This window comes from Ovis canadensis, chromosome 19, assembly GCF_042477335.2.
Source record: "Ovis canadensis isolate MfBH-ARS-UI-01 breed Bighorn chromosome 19, ARS-UI_OviCan_v2, whole genome shotgun sequence".
Classification (NCBI taxonomy): domain Eukaryota; kingdom Metazoa; phylum Chordata; class Mammalia; order Artiodactyla; family Bovidae; genus Ovis; species Ovis canadensis.
Window position 1 is genome coordinate 65757517 of NC_091263.1, and position 26633 is coordinate 65784149.

Genomic DNA, 26633 nt, shown 5'->3' on the forward strand with positions numbered 1-26633 from the left:
AGTTGAGGCGAGGGGGCTACTCCGTGTTGTGGTGCATGGGCCTCTCCCTGTGGTGGTTTCTCTTGTGAGGCACAAGGCTCTAGGGCGCTCGGCCTTCAGTAGTGGCGGTTTGCAGGCTCTGGAGCCTGGGCTCGATAGTTGTGGAGCATGGGCTTGGCACGTGCGAGCTTCCGGGAGCAGAGGCTGAATCCATGTCTCCTGCATTGGCAGGCAGATCCTTAACCACTGAACCGCCGGGGAAGTCAGCCATTAACTTCTTGCTCGTGTTGTTGAGCCCCTTAAATTACTTCCTCGGTTGCAGCGCTGGGAGTAGCAGTCTCTGATCAGAGACGGAGCATTGCTTTGGCTTCTTCTTTGCACTGCTTTCAAGAGACAGTCTAGAAAATAGGCTACAGGGAGAAAGATGCCCTGCAAGACCTGTTCTTCACCTCCGTCTCACTAATACAGGCGGTGCTGACTCCTTTCATTTATATTTTAAATATATTTTTATATTCTTGACTTACAAATGTACTCCTTTAATTTAGAAGTAAAATAGTGCCTCGGATTGTTTTATCTGGCATTCCTTTGATTATTAACAAAAAATGAGTATTTTCCAAATACAGGAGGTCTATTTTTATTTTTTTATATGCGACTAGTTTAATAATACATTTCCCATTTAACTGTTGTGATCTAGATTATTTAATTTTGCTCTTTTATTGACTTAAAAATTTTGATCTGTGACTGGTACCTTGAATACTTGCTGGCACACAGCAAGTACTCAGTAAATCTGTATTGACTATATACATCTCTCTTTATTTCATGATTGTTCTTAAGCTGAGAAGGTCCCCATTTTTTCATAGAACTGATAAATATGTTTTCTGAAAGTTTTTCTTATAATTAAAATGCTAAGCTTCTGGATATATCTACTTTATTTGGTCGTACAGTTGGGATGTTAATGGGTTTCAAAATTGCTATGCGAGTTATATGTGTCCTGTCATTCTTTCATACCCCCTTGTTTGGGAAAGTTTTTTGATTTTAAATTGTCCTGTGACCTAATATTTAGTAAGGCTCCAAATCCCTTTTCTAACAGTCCTTTTCTTTGAGAGAATCTGCTCATTTATGTTTTCAGAAAGTTTTTGCTAAGACTGTACACCAAAGTCTGTTGAAAGGAGATGGAAGAATGTGTTGTTTCCTATAAAAAGTCATTTACAGAGACAGGAATTCCCTGTGGTCCAGTGGTTAGGACTGAGCTGTCACTACAGGGGGCACTGGTTTAATCCCTGATTGGGGGTGAAAAGGGACTAAGATCCCTTATGCCTCGAGGTGCAGCTAAAAAAGAAAAAAAGAGTCATTTATGGAGAAGAAATAGAGTAGGAATTAAGGCTGGTATGAGACTTATGAGCTGCTATCTCCCATTTCTGTTCTTCCCTGCACCTCGTTTTATCCAAAGTTTTGTAATATTAGCTGTTGGCATCTGGGACAGGCCTGGGAAATGGAGAGTGCAGTGATGCCTCCTCCAGAGGTCACAGAGGGTCACAGAGGGTCACAGATGAATTGCTGCGTAGGCTCTTTGTCAGTGTGTTCAGTCCTTGAACTCTGCAGAACACAGACAAGTGCTTGGTATTATCCCTCACCCTTAGCTCCTACAGTCTTATTGAAAAGTTAAAACTTGTTAATATCACTCAAATGTTAAATGAAAATAAAGAATTCTTAACAGAACCAAAAATGATTATGCAGCAGAGAAAATAGCTTGTTAGCAAGAGCTAATGGTTTTTTGAATGCCGGCTATGTACTCAGTACACATTTTTAAGGTCTTCCTAAATGCCTGCCTTGTGTTGTTGAATATAATCCTTACACTAACACTATGAGTTACATGCTCTGATTACCCCATTATTCGGGTGGGGAAACTGGGGCAAAGCAGAGGTTACATAACTTGAAGCAGTCAAGGTGATAAAATGCCCAAAGATAGCTTAATGCCTAAGTACTAACTGTCCCATCCCCAAGTACCCATTCTTGTACCCGCTAGAACTCTTGCTCAGTCTTCAGCTACATCCCGTAAATTTCTTAGCCCATACTCTCAGTTCAGTCTTCATCATCATGATCTAGCTAAAGCGTGGCTTGCCCTCAAGCCTCACTTCTCTTTCCCTTTCCTTGTAACACTGATGGCAGATGTGTGGATGTGTCTATTGATCCGCGTTGCTTCTAGACCTCTCTCTCTTCTCCCTAGACCCCTCAGCCTCAAGCCTCACATTATATTCTCCCAGCCACCCCCTCCTTGTTTTAGTCCTCTAATAACTCCAGGTTCGTTCTCATTTCTACATAAAGAATCCTCTCAGCGTCTGGTCCTTCCATTCCTTGACCTCTTCTCCTCCAGGGTTGTGGTCTTCCACCTGCTTCAGCCACTCACTGCTGTGGTTGTGCTGTGGTAGGACCAGCGTCACAACCCCCCGTATTCTCGATCAGGTCACCCACCGCTGCCCGCTGTCTTCTACCAGCTCCTGTGCTGTCCTCCTCCAGCTCTCGCAACTCATTGATCTGTCTCCTTTTCGTTCTTTCTCAGTTCCTCTTTACTAACCTTAAATTTCTTGATCAGTGATTATAACCACTTCCCTCAGTTGTCTTTTCCTTTTTTATTTGCTTGGCTAAGCCACACTCTGGTTAAACCCATTCTCCACATATTCTGTGTCTGCACCGCATCTGTACTTGGTGGAGGAAAGACACGCAGCCCTGCTGACTGATCTTACCCTCAGTTCATGATCATTAACCTCTAGTACGCTCTTGGTGACCACAATCATACTGTTTCTATACTTCTTTCACTCTCTTGTTCTCTTAGGTAAGTCTTTCATACCTTCTTTCTCCCCAAACCTATAACACCTCCTCCCGCTCCTATTCCTAGCAGATAATCTTCTCAATTTAACTAAAGAAACAGAAATAATAGAAGAGAATTTCCATAGACTCCCACGTCTGTCCTTCCCCACCTGCCTGTGAGTCCATTTGTCCACCTGTACACTAGATCTCAACCTTCATCCTTCCAGCAGTTACCTCTTCTTTATCCTGCATAATCTTCATCCTTCAGCTGGATTTTCTCAGCAGCATATCATTGGTGCTCCCTTCTTAAAATGAAACTTTTACAAATCACTCTTCCCTCTCCAGCTGCCACTCTTTCTCTCTGCCTATCTTTATAGCAAAACCTCTTGAAAGAGTGGTCCATACATGCTTCCCGTTCTCTTCTGTTCTCTCTTGAGCCCATTCTAGTCAGACTTTTGTTCCCATATCTCACCAAAGCTACCTTTGTGAACTGTTCACTCACATTCTTCAGACCCTCATGTGAAGGATACCTTCTCAGGCCTTAAGTAAGACCTATCTGAAATCCTTGCCCCTCCCCAGCACACAAACACAGCCTATCTCCCTACTTTATTTTCTCCTTAGTGCCCTTCCTCTTTTAACTTACTTATCCCATTTACCATCTATTTCACTATGCAAGGGTATAAATGCCAGTCAGGCAGGGAATTTCATCTGTTTTGTTCACTGGTATATAGTTAACATTTGCAACAGTGTTGGTAAATATGGCCGGATCAGGAAGGATCGGGAAACAGGAAGAGAAATTATTGTAGGCAGAAAAAAAATCAAGAAGTGCTTCTTGGAGGGAGGCAGAAATTGCACTGGAAGTTGAAAAACATGGTTATTCTTGGGCTATAGTACCAAGAAGGGTGCATTCCAGGTAGAAGAATGTCTGAAGCCTTGAAGGAGGATAAACGGGACCCAGCTGCTCTGGCCATAGGAGAGGAGATGAAATTGGAGGAGCTTCTCTGGTGGACCAGTGGTTAAGACTCTGCTTCCACTGCAGAGAGCATGGGTTCAGTCCCTGGTCAGGGAAGATCTGCATGTGCCTGTGAGGTACAGCCAACGGAAAAAAAAAAAGTTAATAAAATGAACTGGAAAGAGAGTTAGGGAATGGACTCCTGATGTGATCCAAGGATCTCAGCTAAACTATTTGTGTGAATACATGTGCTTCTGTCAGACACTGCAGAAGAGAATTCAACACTCAGGATGTCTGACTGAATAATAACCTGGAAGGTAAAGCAGCAGAGGAGAGCTCGCAGTTGTTGAGTGTCTCCTGTGAGCCAGGCCTTGTATTTAAATGTCTCCTCATACTATTAACCCTTTAACATGGTTCTAGGATTGTTATGCCGTCATACCGTTGAAGAGACCAAGGACTGGGGACGTAGAGAAATACTGTGGAATGATGTATCCACCCTCAGACTGTAGTGTGCATAGCTTCAGAGATGAGGCCTTCCCCTCTTTGATGCTGCCTCTCCCCTACAAAGTATTGGAATTGAAAAACTGCAGCTTCCAAATCCTGCGTTCTAGCAGAACAGCCCCTCTACATCAAACAATGAATACATCAATTGGAAGACAGTCCATAAATTCTTTAAAGGCAGATTTCTTGAATTTGTCCTAGATTAGCATTGACTGTCCTTGAGTTTGAAATATCAGTTTGATTCTGTTACTTTAAAAACTTGAAAAACCAAAAACCTTTCATTTTACAGATTACTGCTGTTTAAAAAGGCACCCAGTGGAAAAAAAAATAAAAAGGCACCCAGTCTGTAGTGTTTTGTTATGGCAACCCTAGCTCTCTCATATACCAGGCTGTATCAACTCTTCACGGGAACCAGCAGGACAGCGCAGGGCCTGACGCCAGTGACCAGGCCTGGTAGAAATGAAGGGGTTTTCTCTCACAAGTACATTTTAGTGATTCACATTTCTGGATGAAGAAAGCAGCCGTTAAAACCTAGAGGAGGAGGTTATGCTGGCTGATCTATTGTTCCTTTGTACAGTTCCCTGTTACTAACTAGTGACATCTGCTGGACAGTGGGGGCAACATTGACTCCCTCAAGTGAGGGGCTGTGCTGCTCTTTTAGCCTTTGTCTTCAGCAGGTCTTGAGCATCTCAGGACATTCAGTGTAGTTCTTGAGGCTGCAGAGAGGATCACACTGACGCTGGGACTCCCCAGGTAACTTTTACACTGAGATAAGCTTCCTGATATTTAGAGCCATAAGGGACAGCAATCACAGAGACCTAAGAATAGATTTTTATATAGAAAATGAGAAAAGTAATTTGGGATCAGGATCAGGAAGAAGTAGAGAGGTTGAGGTAAACAGAGGAAGAAGAAAAAGGAGCTGTCTGGTGTTCAAAAAGAAAAGCGAAAACATCCAAACCAATTAAAAAAAATAAAGATACACTGTTTTTCTACTAATGTCTGTGTGCTCAGTCATATCCAACTCTTTGCGACCCCATAGACTGTAGCCCACCAATTTCTCTGTCCACGGGATTTCCCGGGCAAGAATTCTGGAGTGGGTTGCTACTTCCTTCTCCATTTTTCACAAATAGGAAACATTAATGATTTTATGAAAATAATTGCTTTTGTTTAAATCATAGTGCTGTGTCTTAAGACTTCAGGATGTAACATTTGTTGCCTCAGTTACATTAATGTCTAAAAATACAAAAATGAGCTAAGTGCTACAGTACTTTCCTCCAAAATCCGAAGAAGAGCAAGCCTGAAAATAAGCGAGCTCAAGACTAAGTGTCATTATCAGTAAAATCCTGTCAGTCTCATCATTAAAAGACTTATTATTTTCAACTTTTTAAATGAAAAATTTCCATACATATGCAAAAGTAGAGAAAGTATAATAATCCCCATGTACCCATCTGTTTCCCAAATGAGGGTTTTTTAAATGCATTTTTCAAAGAAGACATTTTGAAATCCTGGACCAAGGAGTAACAGGGTAGATGGAATAAAGGTCAAGTATGAGAATATTTCTGAGGCAGACTTTGATGTATTCATTGGGTAACAGGTGGAAAGAAGGCAGTAATAGTGAGTTCCAAATTTCTAGTTTAGAAAACTGGGCTGACAATGACAGCATTAATCAAGAGCACGGAGAACCAAGAAGTTTGCAGTTCAACATAGTATCTGATGCCTTCAAAACAGCTTCCTCAGCCCCCTACCCAAATACCTACGAAAATGTGAAAAGTGACAGCAGTAACATCTAAGAACTCAGGAAGGTGTCTGCCTTAATCTTTAGGACAGACCTAAGATGAACTTGTTTCCTTGTGGAAACAAGAATGGCTTGGTGAAAGATAAGGAATCATTATATTCCATCCCTTACCTGGCTCAGCTCCAAAAGCCTGTGCTACCAGGGGTTGGGCAGCGCTCTATACAGAACATTACCTGATGCTGTTTTAGGGATTAGAATGATGTCTGTTCTCTTATTCCCTTCTCCCGAGTTTTTCTCCGTCTCTTTAAGGATCCTGGTTTCCTATTAGGCAGAGTATTAATGGCAGTGCAGCACAGAAGGCATGGCCCACACCTATAGGCTGGACAAGAAAGGGCGTCCTGTCTACAGGTCATGTGGGGAGTCACCGTTTCTCAGGTATTCCATTAGTTCAGAAAATCAGTGGGAAGGAGGAAGCTGGAGGGCAGCTAGACCAGCACTGCAGGGAGGAAATGTCTCTAAGAAATCAGGGATTGAGAGTGGTATGTATCATCTCATCCCTTCATTGTAGATACATAGAGATTTTTAGCCATCATACAGAAGAATGGAGTGTAGGGTCAAGAACCAGTTATATTCCTTACCTGCTCACAAATAAGACGTAAACCCTAACAAACATTATAAGGCTTGTAAATGAACTTGGTGGATTAAGGATATAAGAAGAATGAAGATTAGAAGGGTCCACTACAGAATGCTAATTTGTCGTTCAGTTGCTCAGTCATGCCTGACTCTTTGCGACCCCATAGACTGCAGCACGACAGGCTTCCTTGTCCTTCACCATTTCCTGGAGTTTGTTCAGACTTATGTCCATTGATTTGGTGATACTGTCCAACCATATCTGTCCTCTGTTGTCCCCTTCTTCTGCCTTCAGTCTTTCCCAGCATCAGGGTCTTTTCTAGTGAGTCAGTTCTTCACATCAGGTGGCCGAAGTATTGGACCTTCAGCTTCAGCATCAGTCCTCCCAATGAGTATTCAGGGTTGATTTCCTTTAGGATTGATTTGATTTGATCTTGCAGTCTGAGGGACTCCCAAGAGTCTTCTCCAACACCACAGTTCCAAAGCATTAATTCTTCGGCACTCAGCTTTCTTTATGGTCCAACTCTTACATCCATACATGACTACTGGAAAAACCATAGCTTTTGGAAAAACCATAGCTTTGACTAGATGGACATTTGTCAGCAAAGTAATGTCTCTGCTTTTTAATATGCTGTCTAGGTTGGTCATAGCTCTTCTTCCAAGAAGCAAGCATCTTTTAATTTCATGGCTGCAGTCACCATCTGCAGTGATTTTGGAGCCCAAGAAAATAGTCTGTTGCTGTTTCCATGATTTATCCATCTATTTGCCATGAAGTGATGGGTCCAGATGCCATAATCTTAGTTTTTTAATGTTGAATTTTAAGCCAGCTTTTTCACTTCTCCTCTTTCACTTTTATCAAGAGGCTCTGTAGTTCCTCTTCACTTTTTGCCATAAGGGTAGTATCATCTGTATATCTGAGGTTATTGGTATTTCTGCCAGCAGTCTTGATTCCAGCTTTGCTTCATCCACCCCAGCATTTTGCATGATGTACTCTGCATATGTGTATAAGTTAAATAACCAGGGTGACAATATACAGCCTTGACATATCCTTTCCCAATTTGGAACCAGTCTGTTGTTCCATGTCCGGTTCTAACTGTTGCTTCTTGATCTGCATACAGATTTCTCAGGAGGCAGGTTCAGGTGGTCTGGTATTCCCATTTCTTTAAAAATTTTCCACAGTTTGTTGTGATCCACTCAGTCAAAGGCTTTGGCATAGTTGCATGAGAGGGCAAGAGAAGTAAAAATTTTAAGGGCAGAATCTGTAATACAAGACAGCCTTGAAGAGAGGACAGTTGTTGAAAGAGCTCGGATAGAGAAAAGAACCAAGATAATGGCAATTAAAGTTCCAGAAAACCAGAACAAATGAAACGTGATAATAGGAGTAGTTCAACGAGTTGGCATTTACTGCCTCCTTACCATGTGCCCCGCGCTTGTTTACTTGAAACCTTACAACAGTCCTCAGAGGGGAATCGCTACTGTTAGCTCCAGTGTGCAGAAGAGAAGGTGGAGATTTGAAGTAAACCAAGCCAGGTCACACAGTTATTGCAAATAATTGAGGATTTTTTAGAAGAGAAACTTTTCCTTAGTTGTAATGACGTATACTAAAGCTGTTGTGAGGAAGGAACAGGTTTGTAGCTTTCTGGGTAACGCCAGTGATCACATCTAGACATTCCTGACAAAATAGTTTATGAGTACACTAACTCTTTTATTCATTACATAATTCATTGTGTCTACTATTGTCATCCCTAAGGGTAAGATTTTAAAAGCATGACTTGTATTGCATCTCCAATTCTAACTCATCTTGTGTTCTGTATTTGTATTAATATTCCCCTTTTTTCCAGTGAAAAACTAAGTATATATTTTTTTACTCACAACTGTAGTACACAGAGGAGTTTTGGAATTATTGTACCACTGCCGACATTAGTTCTTTTTTGTCATTGGATACATCCCACTGGTCAGATTATTATGCTCAGAAGCTACTTAAAATCACTCCCCTTTCCTTTTCTGTGGTTATGTTATCAACCTGATATGTGGTTAGATTCATTAGTTTCTCTTGGTATTCAATTTTTGGGTTCCTCTATCAAATTTATTGTTAAGACTATATAAAACATTTTAACAGGGCTTAAATGTCAAAAGTATGTAAAATTTTGTTCTCAGAGAAGTTTCATTCCTTTCCCTACCCTGTCCCTTTTTTGTTTCTGCCTACCTTCTAGGAAATAATTTTATTATTTTTTGGTTTATCCTGTTTCCTTTTGGAAAAATAAATACATTAAAATTTTTTATATGGGCTTTCCTGGTGGCTAAGCTGGTAAAGAATGCAGTGTGGGAGATCTGGGTTCGATCCCTGCGTTGGGAAGGATCCCCTGGAGAAGGGAAAGGCTACCCACTCCAGTGTTCTGGCCTGGAGAATTCCACGGACTCTATAGTGCATGGAGTTGCAAAGAGTCGGACACGACTGAGTGACTTTCACTTTCACTTTTGTGTGTGTATGTGTGTGTGTATCTCTCTCATATGTGTGTGTGTGTGTGTGTGTATTCATACTTATTCCCTCTTCCCATCATTTTTAGCTCTCCTTCTTTCTCATGGAAGTCCTTCTTTATGGAAGGACAGTCTGCTACATATTAATAGTATATTCTTTACCTCCTTTTTTTGCCTTTTTTCCCATAGAGCTGACTGTTAATTAGCCAAAGGGGGTCTTTCTCAATCTTTCTCATAGCTGAATTATTCAAATGCATACTTACATCATTTATGATATTCTGGTATTGTAAGCAATTGTTTAGTAAGCATTTTTTTTAAAGCATTTTTTTAAAATCTTTGAATTAGGAAAAAGACAAGTCCTGCAGCCCATTGGTGCAAACACAGATTACCTACAAAGAAAACCGAGCTGGCTTTAAATTATATAATATTGTATTTATAAGAGAGCCTGACAAATAGTAGTATATTCGTTTTGTTGAAATTCATTCTTTTAAGTCATTCTAATACATAAGGAGGTTGAGATATTTAGATTTTTTTGTGAGTACTCCAATTCCATATCCATATGTCTATACTGTGTGTATTGTACTTGGTGATTTTCTGTTCCTGCTTCATAGCTCAGCAGAGACAGCACTTCCTTGCTTATCCTTGTCACTACCATAGAATTTAGTAGATGAGGTTTTTTATGGTTTCTCTCCTGTTTGGTCTACCAATCCCTGGATAGCTGACTATTCATCACTAACAAAATGCCTGGCATTACTAGGTACTTAGTATATTTGTTAATTGAAGGAAGGGGTTGCAAAGTTCATTATAGCTTTAGAAAACAGTGAACAAAAGGAAATTATGTTTACTTCCTATTTTCCAGTAAAATACACATTTGTTTTATTCATTTTTCTCTTTATTTTTTTTCTCTCCAACTTTAGTCTGTGCTGAGACCTATAACCCTGATGAGGAAGAGGAAGATACTGATCCAAGGGTAAGAACTGCAGCAAAGGGATTGGCTAGAATAATTTCAGTCCCCACTCACTCCCCTTTTCCTCTATACCAAGTCTAATTATGCTGATATTTAAAATGAATACAGATTAAAATCTCAGCAAGATACCATCTTTTATCTAACAGACTGACAAATTATTAAGAAGAATAGGAAGCAAGATTGGTTGAGGATATGGTAGGGGTGCCTAGCTGTAGCTATCAGCTTTACACTTAGTCAAGCCAACTGACTCAGCAGTTACCTGCAGGAGAATTCATGCCTATCAGTTGCATCCTTCCTAAGGATCCTTTCTAAGGAGGTTAATGCAGTATTATAATAGTGAAAGATGGAAGCAACATAAATGAACTAAAATAGGGGTTTCCAGGGGCTAAATTCTGGCACATTCAAATCAAGAAGATCTGAAGCCATTGGAAATGATGGTACAGGACTGGGTTTAATGACGTGGAATGATGTAAATTTGAGGTACAGTTTATACAGCATTTTATAATAAAAAAAAAATTTAAACATCTATCCATCTTCATACCTATTTACTTGTTTACTTATTTGTAAAAAGATTTATGCCTGGAAGGATACATCCCAGATTTTAATCCCAGTAGGGATTTTACATCCCAGTAGTTGTTGCAAGACTACAGTTGATTTGGGGGTTGCTTTTTCAAAAACTCAGATTTTTCAACTTTTATATAGTTAACAAGTTACTTTTATAAAAGCAAATTTGAACCATCTTTTTGAAAAGATTGATGTTTAAAGAAACTTTAATGACTTTTCAAATATGTCTTAAAGTGAGCAGACTAGAAAAGATTTCTGAACTATTCTAATAATAAAATGCTACCATTGTGTGAATATAATAGACGTGTAGGTTTTTAAATTTTTCATTCTTGATGTTATAAAATTTTGAAAAGACTTTTAAAAGTTAAAACTTTTTCAACTATTTAATATTATAAATTTAAATTACTTAGCACTTTTGACATCTGTTATTTCTGGTCTAAATTAAGTGATGTAGATTTTTTAGGGTGAAGACAGTACTTAGGATGGTGCTTAATAGGTTTTTCAATTATAACAGCGATGCTGGGCAATAATTCTTTTTTTTTTTAGTTTTTTTAAATTATTTTATTTTATTTTTTTACTTTACAATACTGTATTGGTTTTGCCATACATCAACATGAATCCACCATGGATGTACATAAGTTCCCACTCCTGAACCCCCCTCCCACCTCCCACCCCATACCATCCCTCTGGGTTATCCCAGTGCACCAACCCCAAGCATCCTGCATCAAACCTAGACTGGCGATTCGTTTCTTATATGATATACATGTTTCAATGCCATTCTCCCAAATCATCCCGCCCTCTCCCTCTCCCACAGAGTCAAAAAATCTGTTCTGTACATCTGCGTCTTTTTGCTATCTTGCATACAGGGTTATCATTACCATCTTTCTAAATTCCATATATATGTGTTAGTATACTGTATTGGTGTTTTTCTTTCTGGCTTACTTCACTCTAATCGGCTCCAGTTTCATCCACCTCATTAGAACTGATTCAAATGTATTCTTTTTGATGGCTGAGTAATACTCCATTGTGTATATGTACCACAGCTTTCTTATCCATTCATCTGCTGATGGACATCTAGGTTGCTTCCATGTCCTGGCTATTATAAACAGTGCTGTGATGAACATTGGGGTACATGTGTCTCTTTCAATTCTAGTTTCCTTGGTGTGTATGCCCAGTGGTGGTATTAGTTCAAAAAACATGTATTGACTATCTATAGTATTAGTGATAGTAGTAATAATTTTTGAGCACCTACTGAATGCCAGGTTCTACTTTAAACACTGCCTGTATCAGCTCATTTAATTCTATGGCAACTCTGATTTTGTAGGCACCACTATTATTACTGGTAATACTAAGTTTGTTGATGTTTGAACTCCAGCTTATATAGTGGTTGTTTACTTGCCATCTCCATTTAGATTTCAATAGACAGCTTACAGTGAGCTCCTGATGATTTCCACTGAGACATTCTTTTTCACCCACAGTCTTCCCCAGCTCATTAAATGGCACCTCCATCCTTCCTGTTGCTCAAGTCCACAATTTTAAGGTCACCCTCAGCTCCTCTTAATTTTTTATACCCACATTCAATTTTTCAGCAAATCCAATGGGCTTGGTCTTCAGATCATATCCAAGATTCCAGTACTTCTCAATACTTCCACGGCTACCACCTTGGTCTTAATCACCAGTTTAACACTAGGATAATCACAGACGCTTCCTGGCTTCTGCTCCTGTGTCTGTCAAGGCTGTTCTTCACTTAGGAACCAACTTGAGCCTTTAAAATCATCAGTCAGATCTCTTTCCTTCCTCAGTCAGAACCCTGAGATTGCCCCCAGGTCACTAGAGAAAAGTTCCAGTTCTATGGTTTACACTGCCCTCCACCTAACCCCCAAACCAGGTCTCTTCCTGATCTTTTCCCCTCCCTCTTTGTCACTCACACCTGTCTCCTGGTTTTTCTCAAACATGCTATTCACCCATCATATTGTTTCCACTTGCTGTTCCTTCTGCTGGAGGTCATCTCACAGAGATGTCCACATGACTCACTCCCTCAGGTGGTCCTCAGCTCCTTAGGATCTTGACACAAATGTCACCTTCTCAGGCCTCATCTGGACACATACCTGCATGTACACACACACTTTTAATCACCCTTCCCTGCCTTATTTTTCTCCTTAGCCCTGTCACTCTCTACCATCCTTTATGTATTTATTGATGGTGAGAGCAGGTGTTTGTGTCCTGTGTTCACTGTTCTGTCCGGAGAGCTGAGATGGTGCCTGGCAACTAGCTGATGCAAATGTTTGTTGAATAAATGAACATGTAACCTTCTGCTTTATGGATGGGGATTCTGGGGCTCCCAGCGGATAGCTGACTTGCTGCCAGCTGTACCCCCACCCCATTGCCTGTCCACGATCAGGGTACTGCTTGGTATTTGTATAAAATTAAAATTATGGTAAACGTGCTCTTAATTTTTCCCATTTTTAGGAGAAAGAAATATTCTACTTTGTAAGTTAAGTAATATTTTAAAATAGAATATTAAAATTTCCCTTGTTTTCTTGGATTGGCAGGTGATTCATCCTAAAACTGATCAACAGCGGTGCAGACTTCAGGAAGCTTGCAAAGATATTCTTCTTTTCAAAAATCTTGATCCGGTAACACTGACTTTTTAAAATATTTTTGTCTTTTAGCTTTTCATCATTTAAACAGTTTTAGCATCTTAGCCACAGCCATATGAGGCAATAAAACCTTAGCTTCTTCTTTTGCATTGTGTTTAGCACTGTAGCTAAACACAGATGAGTGTCAATATTTCTCTGACCTGCTTTGGTACTTCCTCCAAGGCAGTACCATTTGTGAACCATGCATTTGGGTCATGTCAAAAGGAAATGCTCAGGTTTGCATGACCCTGGCTTAGTTCGGAGGGTCTTTATTTATGCTGCAGAGTAATTTCTCCAAAGATGCCATGTGGTGTCCTCTTTGCCGGTAGCAGTTACACACTGGAAGTGGGTGACTGCTTCTCACCTCCTTGGTGTGAGGCATCTCTTGTGATTATTCTCAGTGAAGACCTCAGGCCTGGGACACACAGAGTCGTATGTGTCTATAGGGCTCTGCACAGGATCTGTGTGTGCCTATCCTCCCTCTGTTGGTGAAGATGGAGAACAAGGCTGCCTCTTGAGCACAGAGATGCTTCAGATTTCCTATTTCTTCAATACTTTGAGGGCCATGTGCTGAAGGCCCATAGATGACTGAAGTGCTGGGCCTGCGAGGGAATCCCAGAATGTGCAAAGACAGGAGGGATGGGAAATAGAATTTTCCTACTACCCAGTTCCTACAAATAAAGTCTTCTGAAGATATTCCCACAGCCTTCTGGGAATTGGATTGGTCAGACACAAGTCCATGATGTATTCCTGGCCTCTGTAAACCAGTCTGTTTGGTAGCTTTGTGGTTATAGGAATAGCTGGAACTTTAATCAGAAATTTATTAGTCTGAGATTGAATAAAATAAGGACAGTGAGTTCAAGGAAAGGCTAGTTGTAAGAAATACTAGTCTGTCTGCTGTTTTCCCTGAAAGACCCATCTGTATCAATAGAAAAGGGACTTACTTCTTTATCTACTGTGAATAAAACCCCTTGTAAATGTTATACTAGCAGATGTTCTAAAGGAAGTTGCTATGTCAGTCTAGTATTCCGATTTTTCTTAGTGATGAAGAACATCATTTTACCATTTCAGTATGGAAAAATAAAATTTTCAGATTTAATTATATTTTTCTGATATTTTATCATGAAAATATTCAAATACAATGAAATGAGAGGGTTTTACAGAACATGTATTTATCCTCTGCCTTGGTTCTAACATTAAAATTTTACTATGCTTGTTGTGTTATATACCATCTACCCTCAACAAAGGGGTTAGCAACCTTTTGCTTAAGGAACCAGATGTGTGCTGTGCTTAGTCACTCAGTCGTGTCCTACTCTTTGGGACCCCAGGGACTGTAGCCCAGCAGGCTTCTCTGTCCATGGGGATTCTCTAGGCAAGAATACCGGAGTGGGTTGCCATGCCCTCTTGCAGGGTATCTTCCCAACCCGGGGATGGAACCCAGGTCTCTCTCATTGCAAGCGAATTCTTTACCATCTGAGCCACCAGGGGAGCCCATAGCAAATACAAAACATTTCTGTCAACTACTGTCAACAGTCTGTCAACTACTCAGCTTCATTATTGTAGCAGGAAAGCAGCCATAGGCAATGCATAAATGAAAGTGTGCGGCTGTGTTCCAGTAAAACGTTTCCAGTCAGCTGTTTGCTGCCCTACAGAAACCCACCTTATTATTTTTTTGGATAATCTCAGTATATTCCCTTAAATATTTTGGTGTTCATATCATGAACTGGAGTTCAGTATTTGTTTGTTGCCTTTTAATGTAAAGTTTACATGTAATGAAACGCATGCATGAGTTTTAAATGTACATTCCCTTAGGTCTGACAAATGAATAGACTTAAGTAATCCAAGCCCTTGTCAAGAATATAGAATTTCGGGGACTTCCCTGGTAGTTCAGTGGCTAAGACTCTGCACTTCCAATGTAGAGGGCCCGGGTTCAATCCCTGGTCAGGTAACTAGATCCCTCATGCCACAGTTAAGATCTAGCACAGCCAAATAGATAAAAATAAATATTTTTTAAAAAGAAAGAGGATTATAGAACTTAGGACTTCCCTGGCGGTCCAGTGGCTAAGACTAAGACTGCACTCCCAATGCAGGCACTTATCAGGGAGCTAAAGTTCCGCATGCCACACAATCTATGCAGCCGGAAGAAAGATACAGAATATTACTACCACTTCAGAAACTTCCCTCATGCCCCTTCATGATCAATTCTTATTCCCCTCCCCACAGAGGCAACTTGTATTTTGATTTATTCTACCATAAATTCATTTTGCCTTCTAGAATTTCGTATAAGTGGAATCATACGTGATATGCAATCATATAAGATTCCATATAATAAACCATACAAGATTTCTCTCCATTGTGAGAAACTCCTTTTGCTCAGCACAATATTTTTGAGATTCTTTCGTGTTGTTCAGCATTCCATTTTCTTTTTTCACTTTTTTAAGATGTAAACATAGTAAAGAGTTCCCATATGGCCCTCATCTAACTTCCCCCAATGTTAGCATCTTACATAACCACAGTACAGTTCTCAAAACCAAGGAATTTATATTATTACAGTATCATTAACTAAACTAAAAGCCTTGTTCAGATTTCATCAGTTTTCTCCCTAAAGTCTTTGGTTTGTTTTTTTCTTCCATAGTTAATGATCCAGTCCAGAATCCCATATTGCACTTGGTGGTTATTTTCCCATAGTCTCCTCCAGTTTGTGATAGTTTTCAGTCCTTTCTAGTATTTCATGATCTCGACAGTTTGAAGAGTGCTGGTTAGTTACATTATAGAATATACCTCAATTTGAATTTGTTTGATGTTTCTTCACGATTGAAATGTGGTTATACATCTTGGCCAGACTACTCTAGAAATTATGTTGTGTCCTTCTCAGAGGAGCAGATCGAGGGATCCATGTTGTCAGTGTGTCACTGTTCATGATGTTAGTTCACTCCCTTTTATTTCTGAGTAGTAGTCCATTATATGAAGATGCCAGTTTGCTTATTCCTTTTTTTGATGATGGATACCTGGTCTAATTTCTTGTTTTTTAACTCTTGATAATAATGCTGTGGACATTTTGTGCTCTAAAGTAAAACACCCAAGGACAAAAATTGCTGAGTCATAGGGTAGACATATTTTTTTATTTTATAAAAAACTGCTGGATCTTTTTCAAAGTGATTTTACCATTTTGTATTCCTTCCAACAATATATGATATTCCCAACTTTTGATATTATCTGTCTTTTAAAATTTTAGTCATTCCAGTGAGTGTATTTGTTTCCCCTTTATTGATTTATTTATATTATTTATTTATTTATTTACTTTACAATATTGTATTGGTTTTGCCATACATCATCATGAATCCGCCACGGGTGTACACGTGTTCCCCATCCTGAACCCCTCTCCCACCTCCCTCCCCATACCATCCCTCTGGGTCATCCCAGTGCACCAGCCCCAAGCATCCTGTATCCTGCATCAAACCTAGACTGGTGATTCGTTTCTTATATGATATTATACATGTTTCAGTGCCATTCTCCCAAATCATCCCACCCTCTCCCTCTCCCACAGAGTCCAAAAGACTGTTCGATACATCTGTGTCTCGTCTCGCATATAGGGTTATCGTTACCATCTTTCTAAATTCCATGTATATGCGTTAATATACTGTATTGGTTTCCACTTTAAAAACAATTTGCTTCTCTAACTTTTGTGTTTAAATTTTCAAATTTACAAAAAAATCAAAGCTTGCGTATATTCTTTACCTAGATTGACCAGTTGTTGACATTTTGCCATATTTACTCTGTCTCTTATGTGTATGTGCAAGCACATATATAGGTGCATATAAACTGCTTTTTTAGGTCCTGAGCCATTTATGAATATACTGAGGACATCATAGCTCTTAGCCACTAAATGCCATAAGTTATATTTTCCAAGAACAAGGATATTCTCCTCCATTAACACATTATCATTATTAAGCCCAAGAAATTTAACACTGTTGTAATAATATTACCTAAATACAGTCCATATTAAGCTTTTTCCAGGAAAGTTTTCTATAGCTTTTTTGTTTTGTTTTCCAGTCCTGAATCACATGTTGCTTTTGGCTGTCATGGATGACTTTAGTCCCCTCTAACCAGAATGCTTCCCCTGTACCTTATTCTATATCTCATGACACTGATGTTTTTGAAGAGTCTGGGCCAGAATTTGTTACTCACAACATGAGGCTGCCAATGGACAGCCCACAGGCCAGACACACCAGGGTAGATGTATGTGTTTGGCCTGTATTGTATGTGAAAATTTGAATTTGTTACCTGTATTTAAATGTGCGATTTCAGGCAACACTGGGCTCACATTCCACATGAATGTGGACACATGAGTAGCAAGACTTCTTTTATAGTATCTGTCAGCTTGTACAGTATTCACCACCCATGGAACTATGGAACTAAGGAGCTGCTTGTTGGTGATACATTATTTTAAGTAGCAGAATGCTAAATCATATGGAATTATGCAGCAATACAATTATCTCCTTGCCAGGCCTTCAATCCACAATCCTGCAAAGAGAAAGTCTTTCTGTGAGTTGAAACTGGTCTTTAGTGCTCCCTAACAGTCACTGGGGCTTCCCAGGTGGTGCTAGTGTTTTTTTTTTTTTTTTTTTTTTGGTGCTAGTGTTAAAGAACCTGCCGGCCAGTGCAGGAGATATAGAAATTGAAGATTTGATCCCTGGGTTGGCAAGATCCCCTGGAGGAGGGCACAGCAACCCACTCTAGTAGTCTTGCCTGGACACTCCCATGGACAGAGGAGCCTGGTGGGCTGCCGTTCATAGGGTCACACAGAGTCGGACACTACTGAAATGACTTAGCACACACACAGGCTCAACAGCCACTGACAGAGGGATGCTGGCCCTAGACTGAGGCCACTGTATTGTTAGAATTTAATAGCACTGTTTTGATTATTTTAATATTTGTTGGTACAGTTACCTTCTGGTTATTGCAGGTGCTATTGGTAAATAATTGTATGTATTGTATATAAATAACTATAGCAATATTAAGTGTCTGATAATAGAGCTTATTTATTAAGTACCTATTATGTGATAAATATTTTCCATAGATTTTTTTTTCCTTTAGTCATGAAAGTTGATGAGCTGAAAGCTATTTATTAAACACTTTTTTGTAATGAAGAAACAGACTCAGATTAAGTGATGTGCTTGACTAGGAAGGGCAGCTGTGCTGCTCCATGAGATAACCTCTGAAGCATCTCAGCCTGTTAGATTTGACGATCCTGTTAGATCAACACCTGTGGGAAGGTGGCGTCACCACATGACACGTGATATAGTAGAGCCATGATGGCTGTACACGTGTCGTCAGGGCAGTGACACTCTTGTGGTGTGGCTGGGTGAATGGGAACCGTCGTCTAGATGTCTATTTCCACGTAAATTGTAGAATGTTGTGGGTTTTTTTTTTCCCCAAAAAACAATACTGCCTCAGAGAGCTTGGCAACTGGGCTGTGTATGTGGACATGTAAAGCTGAATGGCCACAGGAAGGCATTTGTTTCAGACCCTTAGGTTTCTGCTTGGATGTGGGGGATAATCTGATGTGAGGACTTCTCCCATGTAGTCACCACCTGAGATAAACACAGTTAATTTTTTTTCCTCATAAACATAAAGGCCATCTTTTCTCCTTGTGTGTTCCCTGCAGGAACAGCTATCCCAAGTCCTTGATGCCATGTTTGAAAGGACGGTCAAAGTTGATGAGCATGTCATTGACCAAGGAGATGATGGAGACAACTTCTATGTCATTGAACGGTAGGAGATGGTGTTTTGCAGTTGTACACCTGTACTCAGGAAGATTCGTGGTTCAGGGCAAGAGCTTTACCCTGTGCCTTGTTCAGCCCAGGCAGGACTTAGGGCCAGGTTAACAAGCTCCTCAAAGTTTGCTGCTCTCTGTCCACAGCCTGCCCTCTCTATCTTCTGCTGTCCTGAGTCCTGAGTACAGCGCATACTTGGGTTGCCACTATCTACAATTAGGTGAGCTGTGCAAGATGCGCTTTATAAACATGTTATTTGCAAGTGTCCAAGAGAAGTAATTTCCATGACACTTTATTGTCATCCGGACCATTCAATCCTAGCCTGATTTTACACTTGAGTATATTTCCTCAACCTCCATACCTCTGGCTCCTTTGGCTCTGTTCCAGGTTTAGGTCTGTTGGGAGACATGAAACATGAGGGTTTAACCTGCTCACCCTGGTGTGTTTTCACCTCCTGAGCTATTACTATTGGTATCATCTGGGGGACTCCCTCTGACTCCCTCTCAGTCCTGAAAAGAACACTCACCAGAGTTTAGGATCAATAAGATGTTGCTTCACCAGTATCTTCCATTAGTTAGTTTTCATTTTTTCCTTTCAAGTAATTTCACAGTTACAGAATTGTTACACAACTAGTACAAAAAATTGTTAGAAACCTAGGTTCCCTGGGTTAATGTTTTACCAGATTAGCTTTGTGTTTGAAAGTAAGTTGCAGGTATAAGCCCTTTTATCTCCAAATATATGTATGTATTTCCTAACATAGGACATTTTCTTACGTAAGCAGAGACCAATCATAAAAATCAGATATTAACATTTTATACAGTACTCTCATCTACTATGCAGACCTTATTCAATTTTTTCCAATTGTTTTCCTGATTTTTAAGGGTCTTTTTATCTGTATCAAGTAGCTATACTAGATTCAACTAGTCCCTTTTCTTATTGAAGCCTTTTGCTCATTCAGAAAAATGTTCAAGAATGTATTCCTTGGATAACCTTTGGGCTCTTGATACCGTGACAAATGATTCCAATCAGAGTTAGGAAGGAAATGCTTTATTTAAAGAGAAAAGATGATACAAGTAGTATTGTCTTAAAGAGTCTTGTACTTTGATCTGTCATGCTTAGGCTTCCTCCATAGAATTCTATAAGCAGTGGCAGAAAAAATTTTTTTAAGTTATATCACCGCTTCTTTGCTTCTTGTGTAACATGTGATACCTAGTGATTTTTATCAGACAAGTGGAGGCTCTTTGTAGGAAATTTAAGAAAAAAAAAAAAACACACAAGCGAAACAGGGAAGAAAGTAATTTTGCCCTAATTTTATCACCAGGGTATATTCTTTCTTTTTCTCTCCCTTTGCCTTACTGTTAGGTCAGATCCGTTACCCCAGATTTGGTTCAGATATCAAGACTGATCATTCCATACACACAGACTAAGAGGATATGAAAAGACTGATCATTCTCGTAATGAGTGTTTTAAAGGCGAACAGGGTAGGCTCCCAAGAGGTTCAAACATGACTTAAGACAGCACAGAGAGGTGACTGGCTTGGTATTTCATGGTGTTTAGAAGGTAGAGCTGAGGTAGAGTACTCTTGTATATGGGCAGGCTCTTGTGTGATTTGGATTTCCCATCAACACCAAATGAGGGAGCATCTAGGTTTTCTTATCAACTTTCCTAGATGTGAGACAGAAGAAGAAGAAATATTGGAGTGGTAGGTCTTCAAAGCTGATAACAATCAAACATGTAAAATGTAGTTAACTCTTTATTAATTTATATATATTGCTTTCATATACATTGACTTCATTTAAAAAATCTGTTTGAAGTGGTTTGCCATAGGATACAATATTGTTCTATGTCATCATTTATATTGACTGCATAATATGAATATAGACATATATTTGACCTACCTTTTTGTTAGCAGATTAAATTGTGATTTTTGCTGTCATAAATATTACCTGGTGAGCATCCTTGCAGTTAAATATTTTCCAGTATCTTCCATTCTCTCCTTTAGAATACCTAGAAATGAAATTACTGTGTAAAAGGGTCTCTTCAATAATTTGTTCTGTTGTTAATATTTTGGATAAATTTGGAAATGTTTACATTTGCTTCAGTGGTATATTGAGAGTGCCTATTTCTCCAAATGCCATCCATTGTGAATGTTTTTCTTTAGCCACTGTTAATGAACAATCAGTAGAGAGAAAATTGTATTTTAAAATTTTTTTAATCAATTCTACATCCTAGTTTTCAACAGACTACAAAAGAAAACCCAACCAGTCATTTCAATACCTGCAGGAAAAGCACTTGACAAAGTTTAGCACCTTGTCATGGTAAAAACTCAGCAAAATAGGAATAGAAGGGACTTTTATCCAACCTGATTAAAGGCATTTATTTTTAAAAATCTATAGCTAACCTCATACTTAATGGTGAAAAACTGAATGTTTTCCCTTTGAGATGGAGAACCAGAGAAGCGTGTCTGCTTTCAGCTCCTCATGCAGTGTTACGCTGTAGGTCCTCGCCAATGCAATAAAGCAGAGAGAGAGAAGGGGTGAGGAGAGAAACTGACAGGAGGGAGGAAGGGCAAACAGGGTGGAAAGGAAGAGAAATAAAGCTGACATGATCCTCTAGAAAACGCCAAGTTCACTCATTAGAACTAATAAATGAGTTTAGCAAGGTCACATAATACTAAGTCAAATGCAAAAATCTATTATATTTCTATATTCTAGCAAAAAAATCTGTGGGAATTCCCCCAAAAACAACATTGTATATCATACATACCTTCTATTCATATATACCTGCCCATTATAAATGAAATTGTTTCTTTTTGTATTTCCAGGGGAACCTATGATATTTTAGTAACAAAAGATAATCAAACCCGCTCTGTTGGTCAGTATGACAACCATGGAAGTTTTGGAGAACTAGCTCTGATGTACAATACCCCGAGAGCTGCTACCATTGTCGCCACTTCAGAAGGCTCCCTTTGGGGACTGGTGAGTTAGAGAAATGGTTCTCCTTGCATAGCATGGTATTAATCCACCTTACTTTGGGTCTCTGTCCTTGGCTGTTGGTTCATGGTATATTTTATAGCTGATTATCTGAAAGACACTGTGGAAGGTCTTGACCAATGTGTTTTTCCATTTCCCTGAAGTGATTTGTCAACAGACTGTTTATTGCAAATTACACGGAAAAGACTGGGTCTTGTGGCCTAGCAGTTGTGTCAGCTCCTACTAGATTTTCTCTTTATGTTTACACCAGACAAGCAGAGAGAGGAAGGATAACTACAGAAGAGACCAGTCTAGAAAAATAAGTGTCATTGAAAGCTCTACCAAAAGTGTTTTCCATCTCTAACTATCCTAGGACTAACTGTTCACTAACAGATGATATTTGACCATCTGTTTATTCGTTGGTCCATGCCAATAGTCAGTAGATTTAGATGACCAGAAAGGCTGACAGCCATATTCTGGGAAACAGAACTTTCCCAGAATATCTTAGGCATAGACTGCTAAGGTCCTATCCTCTATTATACATGACCCACCTTGCATCCTTCAGTATCAAGCCTTCAAAATCTATAACTCTCTTCCTTCTTAAAAGAATCATCCTCTTGTATAAATTCCAGATTTCATTTTTTAAATGTTCACATCTATGGTAATTTGTTTCCATTTACCCTACAAGCAGAATTAAATGTATACCTCGAAATTATCAACATATTTCCTCAAATGAAATCACATTTTAAAGACATACTCAAGCACTTTATTGTGCTATACTAGTGCAGAATTAAGAATGCTCCTGAGCAGGACTTCCCTGGAAGTCCAGTGGTTAGAACTCCTTGCTTCTGCAGCAGGGGACTCAGGTTTGATTCCTAGTTCCCCCAGTGAACTAGGACCCTGACTGTGATGTGGTACAGCCACAAAAAAGGCAAAACGATTGGTCCTGAGGAATGAGTGGTACACTGGCTTAAGAAAAATACATCACACACTTGGGAACCCGGTGCTTAAAACATTCAGCATAGACCAAGACAAATGGAGGAAAATGAACTCAGTTTTAAAATACGTTGATGCCGGAGCTAGCCGCCGGAGCCGTTCCCGGACGGGCACCCCCGGCGCTCCGCGGTCGTGTCTGGACTGAGCGCCGCGACGCGGCTGCCGGCCCCGAAATCCTCCAGGATCTTCAGGCGTATGGAACCTCAAGATCTTTATGATAATGGAAACCAAAAAGTTGATTGGTAAACCACTTCAACCAGCAAGACCTGTTCGTCATCTGAGTTCTCCCCCTGGAGCAGTATTCCCTTTCAACTTTCAGAATGAATATCCATGCAACACCCAGTACTTACAAAGTGGAGTTAGCAGATGTAAGACGAATGGAATGCAAGCCTTTTCTCAAGGTCTTAATGAACAACAACATCATTCTCCAGTTAAAAAAGAGAGAATCAAATACAGCAGAGATTTCCTGTTGAAGCTCTCAAGTGTTTCCATCTGCAGAAAAAAACCAGACTTTCTGCCTGATCACCCCATTGTACTTCAAAAACCAGAAAACAACCAAAGCTTTAAGTAGCATTTTAAGAACATATGTATTTGAAGATAAAGAATTATTCATTTTCTATTTTGGACACCTGCAAATGAAGTGGATCTAGTAACAATAACTGTAATGACTGTGCCAATTCAATTTATTTTTAATTTCAATGGTTGGGTATTTGGTTTCTCCTAAAATGAGAAAGAGATTTAAACCTTAAAAATTTTCTAATCAGTTTCAGCTTTGTAGGCAGTTTCCTGCATAAATTGGGAAGTAACACTGAAAAGTAAGAATTTGGTTAGTGAAATGGGAAGACTGTGTATTTATAATTTGAATGCTACTTGCAATTTTTTGTTTTTCATCACTTGTAATAATGGAATGGAAATGTAAGCTGTAAAGATTCACAAATATAAAGTATTTGCTACGATGTAAAAAAAAAAAAAAAAATACGTTGATGCCAACTTCTAGTCCAGGCCAAGACAGAATGGCCCCATTCCTCCCTAGTCTTCCCTCTTAAAGCTAGAAAACTCTGGATATCATACATCAGACAAACATAGGCAACCCCCGAGAGAGGGAAACGAGAAGGTGCACTGGTTAGGGATTTCAGGACTTAAGGAAGGATACAACAGTGAGTTCCCCAGGTTTTCTTACTAATTGCCATGTATCCCAGCATTTTTCAATAACTGAAAGAAAAGAACTGTCAACTGAAAATTCTACACCTCGAGAGAATATCCTTCAGAAATTAAGTTTCCTTCAGAAACTTTGTCACCAGCAGGCCTACCTTGAAAGAATGACTAAAGGAAGTTCTGTAAACAGAAAGGAAGTGATAAAAGGAGATTTGGAATATCAAGAATGAAGAAAGAACAACCAAAAGAATAAACATGTGGATAGACATAAAAGTCTATCCTCCTCTTTAGTTTTCTAAAATAGTTTAGATGCTTGAAGCAAAATTATCACATTGTCTTATCTGATTCTCACTGTATGTAGAGGAAATATTTCAAAGGGGCCTAAATGAAAGTTAAGCTTCTACACTTTACTCACACTTCTAAAATGTTGACACCAGTAGACCATGGTAGGTTACATATGTAAATACAATACCTAGAGCAACCGCTAAAGTAACCTGTGCAAAGAGATATACTCAAAAGCTGTACAAATCAAAAGGAATTCTACAAAGTAATTCAGGTAACCTATGGAAAGGCAAGAAAAGTGAAATAGAAGAACGGACAAGAGAGAGAACAGAAAACATTGAATAAAATGGTAGATGTAGGCCCTAACATATGATTTGTTACTATAGATGATCTAAATAGGCCAATTAAATGATAGAGACTGGCAGAATGGATTATCTTAAATGACCCAACAATATGCTATTCATAAGAAACTCACTCAAATATAATAATATAGGTAGGTTGAAAGTAAAAGGACAGTAATAGATACACTATGCAAACATTAACCAGAAGAAGTCAGGAGAAATTAAGTTAGTATCAAATAAGTAGATTTCATGGCAGAGAAAATTACCAGAGGCAACAGACACTCTAACCCTATTATTTTCATAATAATGAAAGAGTTAATCTACCAAGAAGACATAGAAGCCCTAAAGCTGTATATACCAAACAACAGAGCTTCAGAATATGTAAAGCTAATACTGATAGACTGAAAGAAAAAACAGATAAATCCACAACTGTATTTGCAGACTTCAACACCCCCTTCTCAACAATCAATAAAACAACTAGAAAGAAAATCAGGAAGGTTATAGGATTTGGCACCACCATCAACCAAAAGGGTCTAATTGAAATTTATAGGACATGTCACATAACAGCAGAGAATACACATTCTTTTCAAGCTCGTGAATGTTTACTGAGATAAACTACATATATCCTGGGATATTAAAAGTTAGCAAATTCAAAAGAATTGAAATCAGACTGTGTGTTCTCTAACCACAGAAACCAGAAATCAGTAACAGATAACAGGAAAATCTCCAAACACTTGGAAATTAGCCCATTCCTAAGTAATCTGAAAGTCTCAATAGAAATTTATTAAAACTGAACTGTAAACTGCTTGTCTTCTGGTTGGGATATGAGAATTAAACAGAAGGACACAAGACAAGCCATTCCCTTAGTGCCTGGCATATGTTGGGCGCTACCAAGTGGGGACACCCGCGCCCCTTGGTTGTGGGGCTGCTCCCCACCCTTTTCTTCCTGAAGCTCCCTCTCCTAAGACCCCTGCTCTGCCTTTCTAGTTCCTCACCTTATCCTGTGCAGTCTTTCTTCCTGTTCCTGCTATCTTAAGTGAGATTCATCTCCCTGCTGCCTTAAGTGATCTTTTTAGATGTCTTTTTCTCCTGCTTTACAGTCCAAGCCCTTCCAACACTCCAGTACTTCCTTCAGGAGAGTGACCCCCAGAGTGTCCTCCACAGTGTGACTTCTCACTTGTGCCTCCCAAGGTCTTGGAAATGCCTTCTGAGGCTAAAGCAGGAGGACCTGGTGTTGCCACTGAGTTTCTCAGATTGGATTCCATACGGCTCAGACAGCAAAGCATCTGCCTGCAAGGCAGAAGACCTGGGTTCAATCCCTGGGTCAGGAAGATCCCCTGGAGAAGGAAATGGCAACCCACTCCAGTACTCTTGCCTGGAAAATCCCATGGACAGAGGAGCCTGGTAGGCTGTAGTCCATGGGGTCACAAACTGTCGGACACAACTGAGCTACTTCACCTTCACTTTCTTTTACTAGGGGCAACTGCTACACTTAGTCTCTGCTCCCTCTTTGTCTTGCTTGCATGAAAGTCAGTAGAATCTTTCTCAGGGAACTTCTGCAGTCAAAGGAAAGGGTTGCATTCTTTTTCTCTTTTGAACTTCAGGGCTGTTTGCTGAGGGAGCTACCATTTCACAGTAGGAGATTCCTCTTCACAGCTCCATTGGAAGCTCCCTGGAAGCTGGGGTGGTGCTTTTTTATACTCTCCACAGTCACAGGAACTGGCCTTGTTCAGCACGGGAGCTCTGGGAAGTGTGAAAGCATACATAGAAAGGTTGGAACACAGATAAGTCACTCTAAGAGCTACCAGTTGTTTTTTCTTTAGCTGGAAATACAGTTCATTGCTGCAATTGTGGTAA

General features: G+C 39.6%; 2 protein-coding genes across 2 annotated transcripts in view; both read left to right on the forward strand.

The window, feature by feature from the left end:
- Positions 1-26633, forward strand: part of PRKAR2A (protein kinase cAMP-dependent type II regulatory subunit alpha) — a 66652-nt gene that overhangs the window by 24720 nt on the left and 15299 nt on the right. Inside the window, exons 3-6 of the mRNA XM_069562436.1 lie at positions 10001-10053; positions 13167-13250; positions 18922-19028; positions 21855-22008. Of these exons, the coding sequence (XP_069418537.1) occupies positions 10001-10053; positions 13167-13250; positions 18922-19028; positions 21855-22008 (398 nt within the window). The remainder of the gene's footprint in view (positions 1-10000; positions 10054-13166; positions 13251-18921; positions 19029-21854; positions 22009-26633) is intronic.
- On the forward strand, positions 22096-25250 carry LOC138424892 (uncharacterized protein C8orf88). Its single transcript, XM_069562437.1, has one exon. The coding sequence runs from the start codon at positions 23213-23215 to the stop codon at positions 23567-23569; it is 357 nt and encodes a 118-aa protein (XP_069418538.1). The 5' UTR covers positions 22096-23212; the 3' UTR covers positions 23570-25250.

Excerpts from the sequence above, each read along its gene's own strand:
- LOC138424892 (XM_069562437.1), top strand. The coding sequence starts at position 23,213 with ATGATAATGGAAACCAAAAAGTTGATTGGTAAACCACTTCAACCAGCA.